General features: G+C 44.2%; 1 protein-coding gene across 2 annotated transcripts; it reads left to right on the forward strand.

The window, feature by feature from the left end:
- The first annotated feature begins 254 nt into the window (after positions 1 to 254).
- On the forward strand, positions 255 to 12255 carry LOC101409040 (butyrophilin subfamily 3 member A3-like). 2 transcript variants are annotated; one of them, XM_087438139.1, is made up of 10 exons: positions 255 to 367; positions 1428 to 1571; positions 4175 to 4311; positions 4567 to 4914; positions 6339 to 6620; positions 8128 to 8265; positions 8443 to 8463; positions 9498 to 9524; positions 9985 to 10011; positions 11551 to 12255. In XM_087438139.1, exons 3-10 carry the CDS (start codon positions 4227 to 4229, stop codon positions 12075 to 12077), a joined length of 1455 nt encoding a protein of 484 aa, XP_087294265.1. In that variant the 5' UTR covers positions 255 to 367; positions 1428 to 1571; positions 4175 to 4226; the 3' UTR covers positions 12078 to 12255. The 2 variants fall into 2 exon arrangements, with proteins under 2 accessions (XP_087294265.1, XP_087294266.1); XM_087438140.1 differs by having other exon boundaries at positions 8443 to 8501; positions 11551 to 11643.
- Positions 12256 to 25007: the final 12752 nt, after the last annotated feature.

The following is a 25007-nucleotide window of genomic DNA, read 5'->3' on the forward strand; positions in this document are numbered from 1 at the left end:
GTATAAAGGACATAAAACAGGTGTATATAATGAAATACTGATTATACACAAACATACACATGAATGATTCAAATAGGTAAACAGAGAGACACAAACAGTGTGGGAAATAGGGCTGTAATTTTTCCTCATTTTGTAGAAGCCAGTACAGTTTCCGTTTTTGTTCTAACCTTCCCCACTGGTTTCTGTCCAGTAACTGATGAGAAATACCCCTCTGAGCCAATCAAAAAACTAATTCTTCCATAGAGGGACTCTGCTACTGTTTCCCACAGTGAGCAGCTTTTCTTTCTTTTCCCTTTCTTCCAGAGCAGACTGGTACCTATAATGGAGAACTATTGATTACCTTCATTCCATGAGCTGTGATTTTCAGGTGAGAGTGTTAAGGGGTAAGTGGGGAAATTGGCAAAACTAAGGGGTAAGGGCGAGAAATTGGCAAAAGCCAAGAGGTAAGTGGGAGATATTGGTAAAACCAAGGGGTAAGGGGGAGAAAATGGTAAAAGCCAGGGCCACAGGCCTTGGAGGGAGAGAGGCTAAAAAGCTAAGCATGGGTACAGGGAAGTGCTCACCCAAAGAAAGGGGTTTGGTGTTTGTGTGTGTGGTGAGGGGATAGGGGGTGGCGGTAGGAGGAAGTGTAAAAGGTGAGGACCTGCACTGGGAAATTTGGTGAGAGGGAGACAACCTGAATGAAGAAACTGACAACTGCATGTTCTTAGGAACTTACTGTGGTCAGAAAGCAGCAGAGGACTCTTATAATCTCTCCTGGTTGTCTCTGGAATTTATTCTAAGAGATTCTAAAAAGAGATGTGCCTTAAAAATTTATATGTAAAGATGTTCATTACAGAATTATTTGTAATGTAGAAAAATTTGAACCAACCTCCACATACAACATACATATACAAATACAACAGTTGGAGAATGGATAAACAACATATTGTCCAATTATAAAGGGATTTCCATATAGTCGTTACGAATCATATTGTAATCAAGAGATTTACGTACAGTTATGAAAAATCTGATCCAATTTGAATATTTAAATTTTATCTACATTTTGCTATTGTAGATTTTACTATGATGAACAGTCTTAAACATAAAACTTTGTCTTAATGTCTAATTTTTTCTCTTTAAGAGTAATTCCTGCAAGCGGAATTTCTGAGTCAAAGGAAGAAACATTTTTAAGGCCTTTGGTATATATACCTATATGGCCAAAATACATTCAAAAATATTTACATTCCCATTCAGGGAAGTATATGATTACCATTACAGATTATTTAAATTTTATTATTTTCTATTTTTCTCTATTTTAAAATTGGCTGTAATCAGGAATAAAAAATAGTAAATATCCAAAGAATAAGTGAAAACATATTCCCCACTCCGAGGACAGAAGAGAAATTGTACCTAATATAGTAATGAAAATACTGTCCTCTCTCTAGAATCATAGAGAACAGTTTGGAGAGGATGGACTGAAAGGCAATATTCTGTCTGAGGGCGAGTCCAGGTTTCAGACAAGGGTCTGAAGGAGAGCCAGCTGCACAGACTTCTGCTCCCTTGTCCCCCGGCAGTTCCTGGACTTGCAGGTACTGTGACTGGGGGCTTCACGCTGGCTTGTTTTGGAGGAGTTGGTATTTTCTGAACAACTAATATGTTGCAGTCACTATAATTACTTGTAACAATTATTGTTAAGTTATACTTGAAAATTTTTTAAATTTAAACATTCAAATAATTTTCTAAGTATAGGGCACAAAGGACAAAAGTATCTTTCACTCAATCCCCAATTCTCAGTGTAGTATGTATCCTTTTAGAACTTTTTTAAGGAAATTACACAAACGCGTATATACAGATTTATAGCTTTGCTTTTGTGTTTTAATGGAATTGTTAGTATTTTACTGCAATTTGCTTTTTGTTCACTTAATGTGTGTTTACTATTTGGGTTAGTGACTATAAATTAGTATTAACTGCCACATTAAATTCCTTCAGAGGGATGAGCCACGATTTAACTAACCAGTCTCCTATGGGTGGCCAGTTACATTGTTGATCACTTTTTTACTTTTATAAACAATGCTTCAGGGTCATCCTTACACATGCTTCTCTCTGGACCCATGTAAGTGCTTTGCTGGACCAGATATCTTGAAATGGAATTGCAGAGCCAATTCTGCACATTCTAAATTTCATATTTCACTTTGTTTCATGAGTGACAGGAGTTCAAATAGGTTTTGTCATATGGCTGAAATCACACAGCTTGTGAATCATAAAGCCATTACCTAGTTTCCACCTCTCTTTTGTTCCTACACCTAAGACACAGTAGGCGTGGCACATAGTGTGTGCTCAGGAAATATCTGTTGAACGAATGAATGAAAAGGTGGGTGAGACCTGGTCTTATTCCTAGCTCTCCCATTCACTAGCCTTGTGAATAAGAAGGGATGGGTTCAGCCTCTGATTGACTTCAGAGCCTCCTCCAGGGAGTCTGCCTGGATCTTATCCAGAGTCTGATGGGGGCATGATTTGAACGTGATGGCCGTGGGTTGAGGCCCAGAGGAGTCCACAGAGTTGCTCCCAAATGGGCACACCCTCAAGGCATTTGTTACCACCCCATTCCACCTGACATCTTCAAGGAAGCAGAGGATACAGTATGTGAGAGGACCAAGGGAGGAGGGGGGATGCTAGGTTCAGAGATCTCGGTCATGCCTCTGGGTAATCCACCTATGCTTGGTCTTGGGCTATCCGCTATCTAGGGATGCAGCCAACTCTGGGGTGGTTAGGATGGAAGCCAAGCTAGAACTCCAACTAGAATTAAGCCTTGCCAGCTTGCAAAGTCCCCACACTTTCCTTATTAGAAAGGTTCACAGTGACGCCACATATGATGCCTAAAAGATGGTGGAGGTACTCTTCTGAGCCAAGATACGGTTGAGAGCACTGGGCGGGTAGTGGGGAGTTGCAGGGGCCCTGCCTTCAACCTGAGAGACCTCAGCACTTCGCAGAGGCATGAGCTTTGTTGGGCTGCTGTGTGCTCCTAGCTTCACATATTGGCCCCTTCTTTGCAAGTGCCAGCTCTTACACCTCTAGTAATAGAAAGACTAAGACCAGTGAAATTAACCATTTCTGGTGAGCTCAGAAACCATCTGCCAAGGAGCATTGGTGAACACATGGGAAAAGAGAAGACAGGAAATGAATGATTTCCTTCCCAGGGATGTTTCTTCCCCAAAGAACAATTGTGAAAAGTGTGAACTGAGGCACACTGAGTAGTAACACTCTTACATGCATAACCAAGACATGGTTGCTCCCTGAAACCACTTTACTGAAAAATAGGACTAAATATATTAATTTAGGCAAGTCCCAGTGGGAGCATGGGAGGACAGGCTCTGTTCTCTAAGCCAGACCAAAAGAGGACATCATTAAGGAGGCAGATGCTTGTCTTAACAGCTCTCCCCCTCCACTCCATGGAGGAACTGACTTTAGAGGAGAGACTTGAAGCGGGTGAGGGAGTGAGAACAGAGCCTTGTGCATATTGAGAGGAAGAAAGTTCCAAGTAAAGGGAGGAATAAGGGCTGAGGTCCTCTGTCCTGGCCTGGTCAAGGACCAGGAAAAATGACAGTGGGGCTGGAGCAGACGAGAGTAGAGGAGATGAAGTGAAAGGTTCAGGTCCTGGAGGGTCGTGTTGACCCTTGTAAGGACTTCAGCATCTGCTCTGAGTGAAATGGGAGCCACTGGAAGGTGCTGAGCAGAGGAGTGACATGATGTGACTCAAGGAACAACCTGACTGTTATGTTGAGCATAGACTGTAGGGGACACAGGGAAAATCAGGGGACCCAGAGAGCAGAGTCTTGCTTTAATCAGAGTGTGATGGTAGAGGGTTAGACCTGGCTATAGCAGGGGAAGTGTGGGAAAGTGGAAGGATTCTTATCATGTTTGCACAGTAGAACCAAAGATTCCCTGATAGGTTAGGGTTAATGTATATACATTTAACACTATATACACAACATTTATATGTTAAATGTATGTACATTTAACATTACATATTTTTATGGGTCATTTTCCATTTTGGAACTCAAAGTTAAGAGACTCCCAAGCAGACATTTTGGCAGAAGAGGATCTTGAGTCACCACATGAGTCACTGTGTATTTTACCCTGAGTCGCCCCCGGAGAGGTGGAATTTGATGTGGAATATGCGATCTTCTTCCAGGTCCAGGCTGTAGTTTCTGCATGACTCTTTCTGGCATCTATCTGCAGCACAGATGAAAATGGCAAGTTCCCTAGACTTCCCTCTGCTTGACATCCTTGTCCACCTCATCTTGGTCCAGCTGCTTAACCCTTGCACAGGTAGGGAACATTCTGCTTTTATGTATCTAAACCAGACAATTATCTATGTGTCTAGTCGGAACCACTGATAACTTCTCATACTTGAAAATCCCATCCCATAATAAAAATGCACATGTTATTAAGACAAATTGTACTTCTGTTAGGATCATGTTCCTCTCTAGGTTTTTGTACAACATGCTCCCTGCCTGAGATCCAACCCCCTTACCCTCATGGGCCCAACTTCCTCTGATGGATCTTCTCCCTTTTATTAAACAGCTCAGTTTTCTGTGATTGGACCCCCTGAGCCCATCCTGGTCATGGTGGGTGAAGACGCTGATCTCCCCTGTCATCTGTCCCCGAAGAAGAGTGTGGAGACCATGGAGCTGATGTGGGTGAGATCCAGCCTTAGGGAGGTAGTATACATGTATGCAAATGGGCAGGAAGTAGAAGACCAACAGATGGCAGAGTATCGAGGGAGAACTTCGATTTTAAGCGATGGCATCACTGAAGGGAAGGCTACTCTCCGAATTTACAATGTCAGAGTCTCTGACAGTGGAAACTACCTGTGTTATTTCCAAGATGAAAACTTCTCTGAAAAAGCCACAGTGGAGCTGAAGGTTGCAAGTGAGCCTCTAGGTTTTGTTCTGAGCTGGTTCCTCCGTGAGACTTGGGGATGGAGACAGAGGTCATGCTCCAAGTCCACCTCAAAGCACTCTTGGCTGTTCACTAGGATCTGCCTCCTCTGCCTTCCCACTTTGTTTCTCTGCAGTCCTTGGGAAAGACACAGGTTTTCCTTGGGGAAGAATCCTTCCTGCACCCTGTAATAAAGAGGAAAGAACTCCCTCATGCTGGCCACCAGGGTCTAAGCAGGGAAGTGGAAGTTCGGGGATAGGAAGGATAAGAAAATACCTCCTCAGTGAAGGCACACAGTTGTTTGGATTCAGTTGTGTTCCAGATCTCTTCTGTGGCCCCTCCAGGTACATGCTGATGTGGGCCCTGGGAGGCTGACCTGTAGGACAGCATCTGTGCTGCCAATATTCTCCCACCAAAGGCCCCCAGGAACACACCTGGAGTTGACCAAGTTGTGTATATTACTTGTTGCCGGGAGGGAGAAGGCACACTATGTGGGAACCATACAGTGTCTCAGTAAGAGCCTGTTAGAGGCAACTTGGTATACAATTTGGGCTTGTGTTAGGGGAGTTGGTGGTGGGTTTATGGAAGTGGGGCTTTGCACTGCCTTCGATGCTGTCAGGAAGGTTCAGGTTATGATTCTGTGGCTGGGTGTCTTAATAAGTCCTATCTAGGAGGGAGACTAGAGCAAGGCTAAAGCTGTAATTAGTCAAGGAGCAGCAGTCACTCATAGCCAGGATAGGGAAATGTTTGGTCATGATTGTGGTTTGGACAGTGTTCATGTTTTTCTCTGTGTTCAAACACGATTGTTGGGTGGTTTTGTTTTCCTCTTGACCCATCATAGAGACAAAGCGCCCTTGTCTGATGCTGATATTCCATGGAATTGCTTATGTTCAACAGGAGAACACCAAGACGGGGCCAGTGTCCAGATGTCAAGGGTTGCATTTCTCTTTCTTGGGCACTCTGTTGCCCTGTGGCCTCTGGCTGGGTTTGGTCAATAAGGAGACAGAGCAGAGGATGGAGGATGGGAAAGAGGATAGAGAGAGAGGTCAAGGTACTTATCTCCCTTGCTTGCTCCCTGCAGGACCATATCAGCCTGGCTGTATTCCCTTCTCAAAGATCACAGCTCCTCTCAAGAAAGCTTTCTCTACATGACTCTCTTCTTTTAGGTCTACAAAATGGTTTCCTCCCTGCCTCCCTTTTGGTTTAGGGGTGGGTGGTAACAGCTCCACTGTTCCTGGCCCTGGGGTATTGCTCTATCCCATGTAGTTTTTCCCTCACCATGACCACACTTTTGTAAACAGGTCCTTAACAAAACTCTTCTTGAATTATCTAATATGAGCTTGCCACCAATTCCTATTGAGACTCTCACTGATACAGGAGGCTCCAAAAATTCAGGTTCATTTATCCTTCCACAGCAATGGGTTCTGATCCTCACATTGAAATGAAGGGTTATGAGGATGGAGGGATCCATCTGGAGTGCGTGTCCACCGGTTGGTATCCCCAACCCGAAATACAGTGGAGAGATGCCAAGGGAGAGGACATGCCGGCTGTGGCAGCACCTTTGGGTATAGATGAAGATGGCCTGTATACAATTGCAGCATCTGTGATCCTGAAAGGCAGCTCTGGGGAAGGTGTATCCTGTATGGTCAGAAATCCCCTCCTCAGCCAGGAAAAGACCGCCAGAATTTCTGTTGCAGGTCAGTACCCTGCTTAGCCTCGGGTAAACTGTGCTGAGCTGTGGCTGTTGAAAGAAGAATGATGTGTGATTCTCTGTTGCTCACTCAGGTCTCTGCAGGGAATATAAGGCACAGAGCAGGGATCTGGACAGATGTTTCTTCTCCCCCTAATGCTGTTTATGTCACAAATATTTACTGAGTATTTCCTGTGTGCCAGAATCGGTGACAGGCAATGGGAACTGGGGGGAGATGGTAGAGATCAGACCCTTAAGAAAAGGAAAATGACAAAATGGAAAAAAAATACATACAACTCCTATCTTGGAGAAAGAACTAATCTCCTTTAAATATAAAACAACCCAGTAGATAAGTGAGCAAAGGACATGAATTATTAGTTCACAGAAAAGGAAATAACGCTTGAGACGATGTCCTCTCACTCAACTGAGGAACTTGCGTTAAAATATTTTCCACTTGTGATGTTGGCAACAAAACAAAACAAAACCAAGTTGGTAGATTCATTCTGATGGCAAGATTGTGAGGAGACAGTCATCTTGGACATTTGTTGGTATAATTTGGTATATTTTTGGTATAAATTGGCTCAACTTCAATTGATGGCAATATAGCAGTATTTATTCAAACTTCTTATTTACTGATCCAAAATCCCACTTCTGGGAATTTCTCTGACAGACACACGGGCATTCATATGAAATGACCAATGTAAAAGATTATTTCTTGTAGCATCAATTATAACAGCAGAAAGTTAGGATTTATGCAAGTATCCATCAACGGGGAACTTTTATTCAATGGAATATTGCACAGCTGGGAAATAAAACACAGACATTCTCCCTGTGCTAACATGGCAGGATCTCCAAGATGACCAGAAAATGCCAGATGCAGACCCATTGGTATAGAATGCTGTCTTTGGTGTAAACAAGAAAAAATAAGAATATATTTACATTTTTAAAATTTAATACACACTTGCATAGCACTCTCTATGTGTCAGGCACTTTAGAAGCATTAATTGAATCCTTTTAACCTTATGAGTGAGGTACTATTATTACCCCCATGTTACTGATTAGGACGCCAGGAGCAGAGTGGTGAAGTAACTAGTCAAAGATCACATTGCCATCAAGTGGAGCTTCCAGAATTTGAATCATGCCCTCAGCTCCTAAGTTCCTACTCTTAGCCATCATATTAAGCTGATAACGAGAGGCTAATAAATGGGGGGAAGGAGGAGGGAGTGGATGACATTTTATATTTTTTTGATATTTGAACCATGTAAATTAAATGTAGCCTATTGAGAAATTAAATTAGAAAAAACATATGATCCTGATGCTCAAGTAATTCATAATCAGATGTGAGAAGCAGACAGCTCGAGACAAGTAATAGTATTATGTTATATTTAGAGTTTACTGAAGTCTTACCCAAGGTTCCCTGAGACTTTAGTAGAAGAAGGAACATTTAATGTCATGAGATAAACTCTATGTTCCCCACCCTGGCAGTGAGATGCTAAAACTCCATTCCATTGCAGATTCCTTCTTCTGGAGGGCCTGGCCCTGGATGGCAGCCTTGGGGGTAACCCTGCCCATCTTGCTGCTGCTTCTCGCAGGGGCCATTTACTTCTACTTTCGAGAACGAGCAGAAAAGGATTTGGAACGAAGGGCAAGAGGTATCTGACCAGGGAGGGAACCTAAGGCCCTGGCTTAGGGGAGGGAGCCCAAAGACCTCATGACTCCCCACTCTGTGCAGCTATCCCTGCACTGGGTCATTAGTAAGGTTTATTTCCCAGAGGTCCTCCCCACTTCATCCCCATAATAGTAATTTTTTTTTCCTGCTTATTTTCTAGAGTACCTCCAGCTTGTACTGCGTAAGTTCCAGTTGTCCCGGGGAATCACCCACTTCTCGGTATCACTGCATTAAGCATCTTAATGACTCTTCAGGTTTCTACCATTGCACACTTATGAGAGATAGATCACCTGTTCATGGCTCATGCCTGAGTGGTTCTGACATTTTCTCTGACTTCCCGTCTAAGACTCTCTGCTGGGATATTTCCCAGCCCCTTTCCTCATCCTTAACTCTGCCCAGGGCTGAGAAATATCCGGGATCCCTTTACTAAGGGAAAGAAATAAGGGTGACTGAATCGGGGGGAAGCACTGGGGAGTATTGTTTTTTAATGGAGGAAAGGGCCTTCTACCTGTCTCCACGAGGGGCCCGCAGACTCTTCAGCCCAGCAAGGCACCAGGGAATATCCAGGGTGCACTTGATAGGAAAGGAGGAGGAGGGGATGGGACTCTCTAGATGAAGGGCCTTCCCTATGCTGGGAACCTCACTAATTGATTAACATAACCTTTGGCTGCTGAGAAGAAAACAAAGAATATAAGATTTAGAAGAATGAGAAAATCAGAGAAGAGGGATATAGAAAAGTGTGTCTTAAAAAAAGGAGTGGCCACAGTGGCTCAGTTGTCATAGATTTATTAGAACTGCTTTTTAAAAAAATAGTAATTGATTTTTTCCTCATTAAGTTGACCAATTCTTTTCAGAGTAGGCAGGACATAATACAGCTTGAGACAGATGGATTCTAGTGCATGCACACGGACACATGTACACACAGTGACACCTGCACCCAGGTATGGGAGTGTAGACACGTACAAAATAGATCTGCCGAGTCTCAGCTGGGAAAGCATTTACATGGTGCCTGTGGTATCATCAGCGTGCAATTGATGTTCTCAGACTTGATAATAAGGAGGAGAGGGGAGGAGAGAATAGAATAGGCAGAGGTAGAAGGTAAGAAGGGTGGGTTGGGGGTCAAAAAGAAAGATTAGATCAGTGCAAAAGAAGAGAAAGAATATAACTCAGAAATGACATAGTTAAGGTGATATCTCTTCCTTTATTCCATTGTAGGTGGAGAGAAGTCTCTGGCCTATGCTGGTGAGTGACTCTGATGTCCTCTGAGTTTCCTGGCACACGGGTACTAAGCCTTTAAACCTTTTCTATGCTGTGTGACCCATTGGCATTCCCAGTAGGAATAATCAGATCTAGCCCAGAGGCTCATTTTCTAGGGGGCATACTACCCCTGCTTTTCTGGAGCATCAGAGAAGACCTTCTAAATACAGCATCTGGGTAGGTCTAGCTACCCCTCACCCTGCTGGCACACATGCCCACACCCTAGCAAAGCCTGGCCATGTTGCCTGCAGCCCCAGCATGATGGAGGGAGGAAGTCCACCATTTTTGAGAGGTTCTATGCCTGATCCAGCAGAGCTATGGATGAAGGGAGTTGGACATCAGAAGAGACTGAAGAAAGAGAGGGAGAAAAGCGTTAGTGAGGAGAATGGGTGGGGACAAAAACAGAAATAATGCCCTTTCCTTGTCTGTGTCTCCTGCCTTTCAGAATGGAAGATGGCCCTCTTCCAAGCTGGTAAGTGAAATCACTGTATGTTCCCTAAGACAACAACCTCAGGGAACATATTCCCCTTTTCTTATCCAACTCTTGAGGTTCTGGGAAGAAAAGTCCTCATGACAGGCAGAGTTCTGGGTGGGAAACTAAGGTCCTGGTCTCAAAGGCATGCCCATCTCCAGGTCCTTCCTGCTGAGATCTAAGAACCAGAGAGAATTGATCCCCTGGGCTTCCACAGATCTTCATGGGAGGAAGAGGCATAAAGGTTGGGCTGAGGGAAAGGAGAGGCAGAGTGAACTAATACTGCAGGGAGAGTGAGGATTTGGAGTGACAAAAGGAGAGAAGGGAGTACACAAAGATCTTTGCTTTTCCCAAGCTTCTTATGCCACTTCCTGCCGCTGTGTGTTCCCAAGTTACTTAAGGTTTCTGAAATTTAGTGTCTTCATTTTTAAATGATGATCATAATTACTACTGTTTGAGAGTTGAGGTAAACATGAAATGAAGTAATGAAGGAGTTTTGGTCAAGAAACCAAAAAGAAAGAGATGGCTTGTTCAAACTGGGTGGTTGAAGGAGGTTTAGAAAAGGAACTCTTTACAAAGTTAGGAGTGTGGTTAAGGGAAACCAACAAGGGAATGTGATGTACCCCAGTGATCACAAGAGTGGGGTACTGTCACCATCCCTAGGCTTGAAGGAATAGGGGGAGGGAGCAGTTACTGGAGCCCAGAGGAAGCTGTAGCTCAAGGATGGGGCTGCCTGGGAGGACTCATGCCTTGTTAGAGCATCATTATCTGATGTTGGCAGGAAGGAAGTGGGGGAAATAAATGCTGTTCCTCTCTTTCCTTTCTCCTTCCAATCTTCATCTAGTACCTCCCATTGGCCTAACCCAACAGGTAACCAGAAGTAAGGGACCCCAGTCATGCAGTCCATAGAGGATAGATTCCTGGGACCCAGAATAGGGTAGAGAAAGGTGGAGAGGGGTTCTGGGAGCACAGAGAGCCCCCGACGTGGCCTCTAGCACAGAAAAGTCATGGAGCTATTACAACATCAGGCACTTCCTCCATGCCCAGCCCTGGGCTACGTATAAAACACGTGTTGTATATTTATACCCCAGAGATTAGTATTTTTATCCCCATTTTTCAGATAAGGAAATTGAGGCTCCAAGATATTATATAGCTTGGGTCTATGGAAAAAGAGACTGTGCAGAAAAGGAAGTCATTCAGCTCATGAATGGTAGAGCCAGGATTAAAATTCGAATCTATGTGACTATAAAACACAGGTGGGCAGAGTCATTCTGGGGAGGGAAGTAGGAAAAAGATGGAAGGAAGGAGCCAGGTAGAGATGTCAGGTTAGGCAGACCCTGACCCTTAGCACTCTATTCCACTGAACACAAGATGCCTAGGCCTTTCTTTTGGTATTGCTGAGAGAGTCACATTCAGGGCAGGCTGGGGACACCAGGCTCTGGACTTGGACCTCCTCAGCCAGACCCAGGTCTTGAAGGCTGAGGCTCTGAGGTCTAGGAGCATGGCTGACCCCATGGCCCGTCCCCAAACTTTTTGCAGCGGATGTGATTCTGGATCCGGACACAGCAAACCCCTTCCTCCATGTTTCTGAAGACCAGAGGAGCCTGATGCGGACAGAGAGAGAACTGTTGGTGTTCTACAATCCTAGGAGATTTTATTGGCATTTCTGTGTGCTTGGCTGTAAGAGCTTCACATCAGGGAGACATTTCTGGGAGGTGGAGGTGGGGGACATGAAAGAGTGGTATGTCGGTGTGTGTAGGAACGTGGCAAGAGGATTTTGGGTTAATATGGCACCAGAGAATGGATTCTGGACTATTCGCCTGTCTAATGGGAAAGACTTTGTGGCTCTCACTCTCCCCGAGACAAATTTGAGAATTGCAAACCCTCCTCAGAGAGTGGGGGTTTTCCTGGACTATGAGACTGGTGAGGTCTCATTCTACAATGCCACGGATGGATCTCATATCTACACCTTCCCACACACCTCCTTCTCTGAGCCTCTGTGGCCTATTTTTGGTATTGAGAAATCAGATCCCACTGTTTTGACCATTTGCCCAGCGCTGACTTGAGTGCAGAGTTCCCTTGTTACTGTGTATGATCTTTGCCTGGAGACCCCAGTGCCCCGGGGCTCCGCTGATGGGAATGGGGATTCTCAAGCTGAAGTAACATCCTTGCTTCTCCCTGCCCAGCCTGGAGCTGAGGGCCTCCTCCTTCACAGCAACACATCACAACAATAAAATACTTACTAAATGCACACATTGTGTGAAGCACTTCACTAATATTAATTTCATTATTTCATATGAGACTTGAGTTTGGTACCACTTTATTGTCTCCTTTTTATGGATAAGGAAACAGGGGTGCAGAAAAGTGAATTAACTTTCCAAAGTTGAATCAGCAAGTGCTCGACAGCTGGGATTTGAACAACAATAACTAACACTTATAAATAAGTTAAAATATACTGGTGCTCTTCTAAATGCTTTAAGTAAATTTCACTCATTTAATCCTCACAACTACCCCATGAGGTAGTCTCATTTAGAGAATGTGGAAACTGAAGAAGGGCCAAGTTAAGTAAATTATATAACTCATACAAAAACTTGTGCTGCTGGGAGATGTTGGGCCTCTGTCCCACCCCCACCCCCTAACTTGTTGTTCTTTATAGCCCCATTGCCCCATGTGCTGCCTTGAGATACCTTTCCCAGGACACCCTCATGAAGGGATCCTTGTAGGTGACTATGGAGGCCACATCCCACTTGGTTCCTTCAAGGTCGATTGTCAGAGCCACAGGTCCAGACTTCATTGGATTGAGTCTTCAGGGTGATGTGGTCCAGAGAATGAATTCACAGGGACTGCATCACACAGGATGTGAAGGGACTAGAGGCCAAACCCTTCACTAATAATGGGCACATGTGTACACACTTTGTCAATGTGATGCGTGATCATGGAGCCAGAATCAATCCTCCTACTTGGAAGGTCTTTAGGGATCACAACTTAACACCTAAAGATTGTCTGTGGAATAAGAATTTGGGAGGAAGGAAGCTAGATGATCTTTAGTGGTATTTTTGTCACACTGTAGAATCCATGCCTAGGAAAGTGATATTTCCACCCCTGAGCATTCATTGATGTTTAGGGATTTTCCTTTCAACTGATGGATACTGGGGAAAGGCTACTCTTCATTATCATCACTGTTCTTGTTCACCACTGTATCCCCTCTACCTGGCATGTGGTTGTCAAGTTACATTTGTTAAGTAAATTTGTTAATAATCTTCATTCTTCAACTAAGCTCTTTCTAAATTTTTAAGCCACCACAATTTATTTACCACGGTTTCACAGTTTAGTTCATGGCAACATTTTCACAAAATCCTTATTGTATTACTTTTCTTTTGCTGCCATAATAAATTACCATAAATTTGGGGACATAAAACAACATTAATTACGTCACATTTTTGTAGGTCAGAAGTCCAACATGGGTCTCACCAAGCTAAAATCAAGGTGTCTTCAGGCTGTGTTTCTTTCTGGAGGCCCTAGGGTAGAATCTGTTTACTTGCTCCTTCAGATTGTTGGCAGAATTCAGTCTCTTGCAGTTGTAGTACTGAGGTTGCCATTCCTGCTGGCTGTCAGCTGAGGACTAGTCCCAGTTTCTACAGACTGCCACCTTCCTTGTCTATGGCCCCCTTCCTCCATCTTCAATGCAGCAATGGCAGCTTGAGTCCCTTAAATTTGAATCTCTCTTGATTCTTCTTCCTTTGAATCACTTTCACTTGCAGGGGAGGAAGATTATCCTCTACCCACTCTGGGTCCTTTCTGGCTGGGCTACAAATTAAATTGACATGAGACCGAATAGCAGGAGAAAATCAAACAAAGCTTTATAACATGTATACATGGGAGAGACCCAGGAAAAATGGGGTAACTCAACAAAACGGCAGAGGTTCTCATCTTAAATACTATCTCCAGCTAAAGACAAAAGAGGATGTTGGGGGTAGACAGAGTCAGCTATGAGAAATTACCAGAAAAGGACAGTAAACAAGAATAAGGTTAGTATGCAGATTTAAGTCCTTGCCTTCTGAATTGATAAGAATTTCTAGAGATAAGTTCATCCTGTCTTCTTCCTGGTACAGAGAGGGAGATACCTTTACAAATGGAGATTCTCCTTCAAATGTAAATGTCTCTTACAAAGGGTAAATTCTACTTTTACTTGGTTTTCAGAGCTTTGATAAGAATGGGTTTAGCAAGGACCCTCCCAGTCTATCCATACCCAGAGTTATCTTTGGTGATGGCCTGTCCTGGGGTAAGGCCTTCTATCTTAAACTCTTTTAGGCAATTAGTGGGGTGGGAGGTCAAAGTTTCTTTCAGAGTCTTTTGTTCTTGAAATAATAAAGGTGAAGAGACATATTTTGAGGTGGCAATTCTGATCTCCCACAGACTCTTCTGCCTTCTTCCACTTTTAATACCCCATGTGATTAGATTAAGTCCTCCTAGATAAGGATGGTTATCTTAGAGTCCTTAGTTATGAAGGATAGTTTTTGTTAGAATCCAGGAAAATCTCCTTCTGCCTCTGAGAACGTAGTGAATGCCTGTGATGACCTGTTTGCCCTCCTTCCAACTGCATCCATTTGGCAATGGTAACATTCTGTCTTCCAACACATGTCCATACAAGCGGCCCTACTGCCCCCTGACATGGATTGGATCTGGGATGGACATCTGACCCACACTAGGCCAGAGGGAACACTTTAAATATTTTGATTGAATGGCTCAGTGATATGTAATCAGTTATACCTAGTTAGTAGCAAGTATGCATGGGAGCTGTGGGAAGGCATTTTCCATCCACACTGTGGTCTGGAGAAGAAAAAGGAAGGTGATCTACAGGAGATTAGAGTGAAGCAGACACGTAGAGAAAAAGGTTCAAGATGGAGAGAGTTTAGGAAATTTTCCCATCCTTTGTTCCACTGATTTTGGGGGCCCAGTTTTATTCGTGCTGTGTGTTCTGTGAAATTTGCTCTCTTGTAACAAGGTAAATATACTGTTTACTATTGTTTACTATTGTTGCATCCCTGAAAATTTGCAACTTAACCATTTTCCTATGCTCATTGATCCCATGACTCAGTAATTTGAATTTGAACAGGACAGAGTAGGAAAGTCTTTTGTGAACCAAGATGTCTTGTCCTGACATGGAGGGAATCCACACATGGAGGTGACTCAAAGGAAGGAAAACTCCCTCTAGGTTTATTCCTTTCATTACAGAGAATGATTGGGTCAGGTTGTCATGATTCAAAGTGGCTCATCCCGGTTGGACCTAGTTTCCTGCTAAGCTACCTCATGGGCAGTGGGTCCTCCTCATGCTCAGAGTATATGAGCTTCCCTCTGGCTCAAGTCAGTTACCACAGGAGTTGAGACCTGGCTTCCCTGGATTCTTCTGGCACAAAATTCCCCAGAACCCCTGAGCCTTACTTTCTTCAGATAGAGGCCAACGGCAGGCCAGGGTCTTAGACCCTCACAGCCCTCTCTTCTGTCCCTTCTCAAGAGGAATCCAGTCTTTTGAGGCTACTGTGGAGCCATAGCTAGTGTGTTAATTGCACAGTTTTGAAATGAACCAGAAAGGAATTGGAGGCATCCAGGGGAAGCTTTAGGCTCTTGAAGGAAATGTGAAGAAATGTGTCTCAGGAAGATTATTCCAGAAGAAATGTATACAATGGCCTGATTAGGGTCTGTGGGGCATGAGAGGGGAGCAATGTGTGGACATAGGGATGTGTTGGATTCAATCATCCATCTACCAACAGATGATGAAGCCCAACTAGCATGTCTTTGCTGCCATCTTCCTGCCCCCACTAGAATGCCACTTCCCTGAGAGAAAGAGGTTTTGCCTCTCAGGATCCTCAGCATCTCTCCCTCAATAGTTTTTGACTGAATGTCGAGTTCTACAGTCTACTACTGCAGCTGCTTCCTGCTTCATTCTCTACCCCTCCAACCCCTGCCTGTGCCTCCCTTTATCTCTCCACTGCCCGCCACAAGTGGAACAACTTGAACAAGATTCCTCTGGCTTTGGAAAGAGGGTTGCTCCTGTTTGCCTCATATCCTCCCCACCCCCAACCCCATCCTCTACTCCATACACACTTCTACACAGGAGACCTCTCCTTCTGGCTAGCAGAAAAGCCACAATCTGCAGGGAATCTCAAGGTTTTTCAAAAAAAATATCTTGCTTCTGAAAACAGAAAAAGGAAATAAAAAGGCCAGATCATCTCAAAAGTCTATTTGCAGCTGTGCAATTGTAAATCTTTAAGATTTTTGTATATTCTACCTAGTCACTGGGAGAAAGTAGGCTCAGGGACACCACTGTCTGGCTGACCCACAGTTGGACAAGCCTGGGCTCTAAACCATTCACTGGAAATCTTGGGACTTTGTGGTCACAGAGTGGACGGGGTCCCAGATCCAGCGGCCCCACACACTGTGACTAATGAGAGACAAAGAAAATTTTTTTCTTTGCTTTCCACACAGTTCAGTCTCTGGTTGTGACTGTGCCCATGAGCAGGTTAGAGAGAAGAGGGAGAAACAGAAAATCACCATTTGAGTATCAGAGGAGAAAAGAAAACACAAAAGTGAATTCTAGAAGGTAGGAAAGGGAGGGGACGTGCTACAGATCTGAAGTGTGGGTGGGTCGGTAAGTGGAGGAAGGGAAACTGATGACAGGAAAGGCAGGGTTCCTGGGAGAAGGGAAGCTTTATGGCTGCCAGGATGGGGACTCACAGGAGGGTAACCCAGAGATTAGCAACAGCAAGAAGCCATTATCACTCCTACAGATGGAGGGACAGTAGGAAGAGGGGGCATGAGAGCCCAGAGCGGGAGCTGGAACGGTGACAGTGGATGCCCCGGGGATGAGCAGCAGGAGCTGGGATGCCAGAGGGAGGATCTCCAGTCAGAGAATGGATGCAGCTGAGGCAGAAAATGCTACAGGGAGCAGGGAGGGAGGAGAAATATCCCAGCTTCTGCCTTCGTTCTGCATGCCAATCTTTTGTCAGTCTTCCCATTGGCTAAACCAGGAGTCAGAGGGCAAAGGAGCCTGGGAAATGTAGTTCCTTGTGACACAGAGCAGATGGGTGGGGAAAGAACCTGACAACAGGCAACTTGATTGACACACACCTCCCAGCTATGATTAAAGTATTACATCTACAAAAAAATTATTTGAATAAATCTATAAATGAAACTTCTCATTAAAGTTTACCCTCTGGACCAATTCCTTCTAGGATTTTCTATGTGAGTTCTTGTCATGGCAGCCAGCTCATTTTGCTCTCTCGGACAGTGTCTTTTAAATTGAGCCCAGACCATCTTCTACTTATAGGCAGGTAAGGCAGTCTCTTGTATGAAATCCTACCTCAGAGGACAGACTCCCTGAGGACTCTTCAGTTTAATCTTTAATTTTCTCTGCTATAAAGTGAGGCTACTGACACTGTTGAAAACCACTGACCAGAGACCTCTAGGAAAACCCCTGTGGTCAAACAGTTAAGTTTACTTAACTCGCTGTGGCAGGGAGAGTGCCCACTAGAGGAACCGTGGGGCACCAGCTAAGAGGGAGCTGGGACAAGCTTGTTATTCTCTGGAGGGTGTAAGGAAATCAGACATCAGTTCTGGACTGGGTGTTGTCAGGAAGCTGGGTGGTTCAGTGGCTGGGTATCTCAGTAATTTTTACCAGGAGGAAGGAGAAGTCAAGTGGGGCTGGAGACGTCATTGGTCAAAAATCACAGTCCCTCTGCTAAGGAGGAAGACGGGGCTTTTACTTATTTTTGTGACTCAGCGCCCATAAATCAGGTTTTATTGGGACATGGCCATGTCCATTCATCTGTGGCTTTGCTACAAGAGTAGTTATGACAGAGACCACGGGGCCTGAAGAGCCAAAAATATACAAGATCCAGCCCTTTACAGAAAAAAAGTTCTAGATCCCTGGGCTGGTGGAAAGCGTTCTCTCGGAGACAGAGGCAGCTGCTCCTCTCTGGGTGTTGGAACCGTCTCCAGAGTGTCACGGGGCAGTGCAGTTCTGGGCAGACAGAGAGGACCTGCTGTCCCATGTGCACTGCTGCCCAAGGCCCAAGCCTGTGCGGCCTGCAGACACTAGCGCCTAGCCGTGACGAGAGTGCCTGGTGGCCTCCAGCAACAACTGCCAGGCCCACTGGCCTGCCTGCCTCTCTGCCTCTGTGGGGTCCCCAACCCTGGGTGGAGGCCCAGCTGTACTCTGTTCTTGCGTTCCACAAGATACCAGTCTATCCCTATAATAATATAATACATTCTTTTCTTTCTTCTTAACTGAATTTGAGTTGCATTGTTAGAAGCCAAATTATTAGAATATGAAAACTCAACCTGTGCTGTGTGTGTGTGTGTTTTACTTTACAAGAAACATTCTTTCCATTTTGAGGTGAGTGTAGGCTATTATATCCTCTTAGCAGAAAAGTAAACAGGCCCTTTTGTGGTTCTAGTGATCCATTCATTGATTCGACAAATATTTATTATTGGCCTGCTATGTGACAGGCACTTTTCTAGACTCAGGGGATGCTTCAGTAAACAAGACATTTAAAACAAAAAAATTCTTTTGTTGGATGTTACTAGGCCTGGATGTGATCGTAGGGGCAACTGCAGCCATTTTGTGACCATGAGAAGAGCTAATCTGACTTGCTAAGCTAGTAAAGTATAAAGATGAAAAGAACCTGGATCCTTGACGACATGTCCTGAAGTTGCCCCCTGAGTTGGACAGGGTTCAGTTGCAGAGAACAGAATGCACTTTAGCTTGGCTAAGCAGGAAAGGATTTATTACAAGGTACTTTCTATACTGAGCATTCAGAACTGACTCCCAATGCTATGCTGCAGAATTGAGTCACCAAGGAAGCTACTGGCTCTCTGTAATCAGGACTACAATGACACTGCCACAGCCAAGAAAACCACCACAATGTGGAAACTCTGCTTGCTGCCAGCTCCAGAATTGTGAAGCACCTGCTGCCATCTGCACCAGCAAAACAGATGCCTTCCTGCTTGCCTCTCAACTCCTACAAAATCAATAATGGGTCACTGAGGACTCTGCTAATGTTGCACAGGAAAATCAAGCAACACTCGAAACTGCAGAAATGCAGCCACTGCCTCATTTCTATCCTCCCATTCCCACATGTGTTAGTCTGATTTGCCGAAACTAAATCTCTCCCAAGTCATAGCTGCATGGAACCTGAGAGATATAGTTTGTAGTTTTCCTGCTTCTCCAGTACAGAAAAGACCACTAGAAGGAGGGAGGATGGCTGTGGAGTGCCGCCTCACCATATCCTCCCCTTGTCCCACCTCAGAACTTCTTGTTAAATGAGAAAAATCTTCCTTATTATTCAATCCAGTAAAGCAACCTGGCACCCAGTGGTGTGGAATCAGTTAGTGGTGGTTGGAGTGTGGGAGCTTAGGTCTTCTGAGCCTCAACCCCCTTCTCCCACACCTACCATCCTCTTTAACCTTGGTCTTTGTATCTCTTCCTTTGCTCATGTATAGCTACAATGTAACCACGGGCCCTTCAGGACCAGTTCAACTGACCCCATCTTATTAACACTGTGATTAAGAATTGCCTTTGAGAAAATTTGAAAAGTCTTATAGCCAGAGCATGTGCAGAAGAAGAAATCTTGACCTGAAATGACCGCGGAACCAAGGATCCTCCTGACAGAACTGAATGACCAGGGCATGATCAGAACTTAAAAGCTAGACTCTTATCAGAAGCAAGGGGTCCATTGTTCAGGAAGATCTGGTGTTAAAATTCCTTTCCCATCTTACCATAAATGTTTAAAACCTCATCATAAATCTTTAGAACCTCATCATACCATTGTCATCAGAAAAGATGCTTGGTATTATTTCAATCTTCTTAAATTTATGGAGAATTGTTTTGCGGCCTAATATGTGATCAATCCTGGAAAAAGTTCCATGTGCGTTTGAAAGGAATGTGTGTTCTTCAGTTTTGATGGAATGTTCTGTATATATCTACTAGTCTGTTCTACTGTGTCATTTAACGCCAATGTTTCCTTATCGATCTTCTATCTGGATGATCTATCCATTGGTGTAAGTGGAGTGTTAAAGTCCCCTGCTATTATTGTTACTGTCTATTTCTCGTTTTATGTCTGTTAATAATTGTTTTATATATCTAGGTTCTCCTACATTGGGTGCATAATAGATATTTACAAGTGTTATATCCTCTTGTTGGATTGTTCCCTTCCTCATTATGTACTGCCCTTCTTTGTCTCTTGTTACAGTTTTTGTTCTAAAGTCTACTTTTTCTGATATGAGTACTGCTACCCCAGCTTTCTTTTCATTGCCATTTGCATGGAGTATCTTTTTCCATCCCTTCACATTCAGTTTGTGAGTGTCTTTAGGTCTGAAGTGTGTCTCTTGTATGCAGCATATATATGAGTCTTGTTTTTTTATCCAGTCAGCCACCCTATGCCTTTTAATTGGAGCATTTAGTCCATTGACATTTAAAGTAGCTATTGATAAGTATGTACTTACTGCCATTTTTTGACTTTTTTTCTCAGTGTTTTAGTAGTTCTTCTCTGTTCCTATCTTCTTCTCTTACCCTCTTCCCTTCTGGTTAGATGGCTTTCGTTAGTATTATGTTTGGGTTCCTTTCTCTTAGTTTTTTGTGTATTTATTATAGGTTTCTGGTTTGTGGTTACCATGGGGTTCATATACAGTAACCTACATATATAGCAATCTATATCAAGTTGTCTCTTTAGTTTGACCTCTATCTGAGAGCTCTACCCTTTAACTCCTCTCCTCCCACATTTTATGTTTTTGATATCATATCTAACCTCTTTTTTGTGCATTTGTATCTGTTACCCTCTTATCATGGAAATAGATAATTTTTCATATTTGTGGTCTTCTCTTTCCCCCTTAAATAAGTCCCTTTAGCATTTCTTGTAGAACTGATTTCTTGGTGAAAAACTCCTTTAATTTTTGCTTGTCTGGGAAACTTTTTATGTCTCCTTCCATTTTGAATGAGAACTTTGCCTGGTAGAGTATTCTTGGCTGTAGGTTTTTTCCTTTTAGCATGATAAATATATCATGCCACGCTCTTGTAGCCTGTAAGGTTTCTGCTGAGAAGTCAGCTGATAGCTTTATGGGGTTTCCTTCGCATGTAACTTGTCTTTCTCTTGCGGCTTTTAGGATTCTCTCTTTATTTTTAATTCTGGACATTTTAATTATGATGTGTCTTGGTGTGGGCCTCTTTGGGTTTATCTTGTTTGGTGCTCTCTGTGCTTCCTGTACCTGGAGTTCTGTTTCCTTCCTTAGGTTAGACAAGTTTTCAGCTATTATTTCTTCAAATAGATTCTCTGCCCCTTTGTCTTGCTCTTCTCTTTCTGGGACACCTATTACACTGATGTTGCTGTGCTTTATGTTGTCCTAGAGGTCCCTTAGACTGTCCTCACTGTTTTTAATTCTTTTTTCTTTTACCTGTTCAATCTGAGTGATTTCTTTTAGTCTTTCATCCAGCTCGCTGATCCATTCTTCTATATCCTCTACTCTGCTTCTGAGTCCCTCTAGTGAATTTTTCATTTCCAGTCTTGTATTCTTCATTCTTGATTGGTTCTTTTTTTTATCTTCCATTTCTTTGTTGATGTTCTCACTGAGTTCATCTGTTCTTCTCCCAAGATCAGTGAGCACCCTTAACACTCTTTGTTTGAACACTCTGTCAGGTTGGTTGCTCATTTCTCTTTTGTTTAGTTCCTTTTCTGGGAACTAAGTTCCTTGTCCTGTTCCTTTACTTGGAACATATTCTTTTGCCTCCTCATTTTGCCTCTTTCCCTGTGCTTGTGTCTAAGTATTAGGTAGGTCAGTTACATCTCCTGATCTTGGAGAGGTGACCTTATGTAAGCAATGTCTTATGAGGCCCAGGAGTGTGCTCCCTTCTCGTCACTACTTCCAAATGTTACAGGAGTGACCCCTGTGTGGGCTACATGTGTCCTTCTGTTGTGGTGGGGTTGCTCTTCCTATAGGTGCCTAGGGAGGCTGAGCTGTCCCCCTGGCTGGCTGGTTGTAATGCTCGGCTGCGTGTAGTTGGTGTTGGCCCTTTAGTCTCTTTATCAGTTGTGGGGAGCCCCAGAACAGTTGGCTACAATGTCTAATAGCATATTCCTGTTGCAATTTTTTAATTAAGTGATTAGGCGCCCAGTGTGGCTGGTTGTTAGGCACAGGGGCTTACAACTGCTATAAGCCTCTGGCCTATAAAGCTCTTGTCAGCTCTCTGAGGATTGCAGCTGGGTGGGGCTGGGTGGGGCTGGCCTCAGGCATGGGAGAATCCAATATTTTCAGGCTTTGGAAGGTGATGCCAATACCCTGTGTGGCTCTTTGAGAAGCATAAGTCTTCTGCAGCTGACAAGCCCTGCTGCCCACAGGTCTGCACACACAGTCAACACAGTCCGGGCCTGTGTGCACACCCTGACCCCCTAAAGTCGATCAAGACTCTCCAAGGCAGGAGCCCCACACACTCCACCAATGCCACACACTGTCCTCCCACTCCTGTGCGTGCCCTGCCCCACAGAGGTGGACCCACTTGCCAGGCTGTGCAGATCCAGTCACCAATCAATGCAGGCCCACAAGCTGCCCAAGGGCTTGCTGTCGTATGGGACTAGTCCCTAGAGTTGCCTGCCTGCCCTAGCTGAGCTGGATTAAATCCATGGTCTAGTGGGTGGGGCAGACTCTGGGCTAGCAGGCCACAGGGAGAACTCCAACAGCATCTGCTGGTGTTTGTGTCAGCATGCCCACACTAGGTTACAACAATGGCTGCTGCCAATGTTCCAGTCCCTAGAGAGGTCTCACTGCTCACCGAGATGCACTCAGAGCCTATCAGATGAGTCTCTTTTCACCAAAGCACTGTGCACTGTGTTTCTTTCTGGTGATTTTAGGTTGCTTTCCAAAACGGGTGAATTTGTGCATGGGACCTTTAAGAGCCAGCTTTAATTTCTTTGTGAACCAGCGTTTCTGGGGGTATTCCCCAATGTTGTTAGTAGCAAGCAAAGTAAGATATTATGTCACTCATCTTGGTTGTGCTGGGTCCAAAAAATGCCTGTAGTGGGAGTGCTCCTTGGCTCACATCCCCCATTCCTCCAAGGAAGGCTGCATAACTTTGGATTTCTCCCTGGTGGCCGTGAAGTGCTGCAGCTTATGAAGGTGGCATTTTTTCTCTCCAGAAGGGAATTTCTGCCTCCTTCACCTCAATTAGGATTGTTGTTTGTTTTAGGGGTTCCTATTATCCAGTTTTCAGTTCACTCTCAGGGGTAGTTTTTCCAAGAGTAGTTTTAAATTAGCTGTGTCTATGGGAAGAGGTGAGTTCAGAGTCCACCTACACCACCATCTTGATTTCTCTCCAATGTAAACATATTTAGAGCCTCTATTTCACTGACCTTCCATTGACCAAACAAGTCACAGGGCCAAACCCAAAGTCAATAAGGTGTGGACTGCAAAAACTCATGGCTGACAAAAGGATAATGGGGGCAGTGAGCCTATCCACCATAGGAGAGAGCTCTGATTACAAAAGTAACACGTTTTAAATACAGAAAGCCAGAAATACACACAAACACACATGAACACAAGCACATAGAGTATACATAATCCTACCACTAGGGGAAACACAATTGAAATACTTTTCTCTTAATCTCCCACCATCCTCCCAGATGCTCAAACCAAAACCTAAAAGTCATCCTTGCTTCTGTCCTCCTCTTGCCTCCAGCATCTGGTCCATCAGCAGGTCCTATCTTGGAATCAATCCAAAATCCTTTACTTTCTGTAATTCCATGGTTACCACCGTGGTCCAAACCTGCATCATCATCTGTTGCATAGATGATGGCAATTGTTTCCTAATTGTTTTCCCTCCTCCACACTTGCTCCTGCCCCAGGAACCCACCACATAAGAGATGAAACCTACAAACAGTTAGCCATTGATGATTAAGCAGCTAGTAACTGTGCGGGATCAGAATTGGCCATCTCAAAATATATTTCTGCCTGAATGACACTTTGACCCCACCCCCACTAACTATCCAAAGGAGTTTGGGATGGGAGTCCTGCCCCCAGAACAGGCCATTACCACAGACATCTCCAGGTATCTGGGTGGGTCAGGACTAAGCCCATTCTTAGTTCTGGTTGCCCTTTATAAGAGACATTTACATTTGTAAAGAAAATCTCCATTTGTAAAGGTATCTTCTTCCCTGTACCGGGAAGAAGGGGGGAATGACCTTACCTAGAAACTTATCAGAAAGGAAGACGAGGGCTTAAATCTGCATGATAAATTTACCCATTGTTAACTGTGCTGTCAAGGCAATATGCTATCTGACTCCCACCAGGTTCCTTTAAGTAACATCCCATTGAAGCCAGGGTCACCATGATGATGGATGTTTGAGCTATTTTTTCAGGAACTGAACCCCTTGTCCACTTCAGTCCAGCTTGTCACCACCAACCAATCAACTGGGACCAGGTAGACTTGTGTCCAATAAGCAACCTTTTGACAGCAAGAGGTTGGAACTCCACCCTCAGGTCATGCTAATGCTGCCATTCTGTGGACTTGTGTCCTACAAAAAGGTATGAAGCCTGACTATGCTTGCGAAAATCATCAATTACCTCATCTCTCCTCACCTCCGATCATTTCAGACCACCTTGCCCCCTTCCCCATAAATATCCCTGAGTACCTATTTTCAGGGAAGCGGATTTGAGATTCATTCTCCCATTTCCACACTTGGCTGCCTTGTGATTAAACCCTCTCTCTGCTGTAATCTCATCATCTTGGTGTTTGGCTTTCTGGGTGGTGGGCAAAACCGGACCAGGTGCAGTAACACAGACACACCATGTACTCACCACACAACAGTTTCAGTTTCAATCTCCAATGCCATAAATATTGACAGATATAAATCAAATATTGAAAACTTCTGTGGGGTCCTCAATAATTTTGAAGTGTCTAAAGGCCAAAAAGCTGGAAACTGCTGCTCTCTCCTCTGAAACTGAACCTTGTG

Source organism: Ceratotherium simum, chromosome 13 (assembly GCF_057802395.1).
Source record: "Ceratotherium simum simum isolate JZ-2026a chromosome 13, ASM5780239v1, whole genome shotgun sequence".
Classification (NCBI taxonomy): Eukaryota; Metazoa; Chordata; class Mammalia; order Perissodactyla; family Rhinocerotidae; genus Ceratotherium; species Ceratotherium simum.

Bases quoted from the DNA above. Each gene is read 5' to 3' on its own strand.
- LOC101409040 (XM_087438139.1), top strand. From the start codon at position 4,227: ATGAAAATGGCAAGTTCCCTAGACTTCCCTCTGCTTGACATCCTTGTC. The intron at 4,312-4,566 runs GTAGGGAACATT...TTTATTAAACAG, and splicing joins GCTGCTTAACCCTTGCACAG to CTCAGTTTTCTGTGATTGGA. The intron at 8,464-9,497 runs GTAAGTTCCAGT...ATTCCATTGTAG, and splicing joins GTACCTCCAGCTTGTACTGC to GTGGAGAGAAGTCTCTGGCC.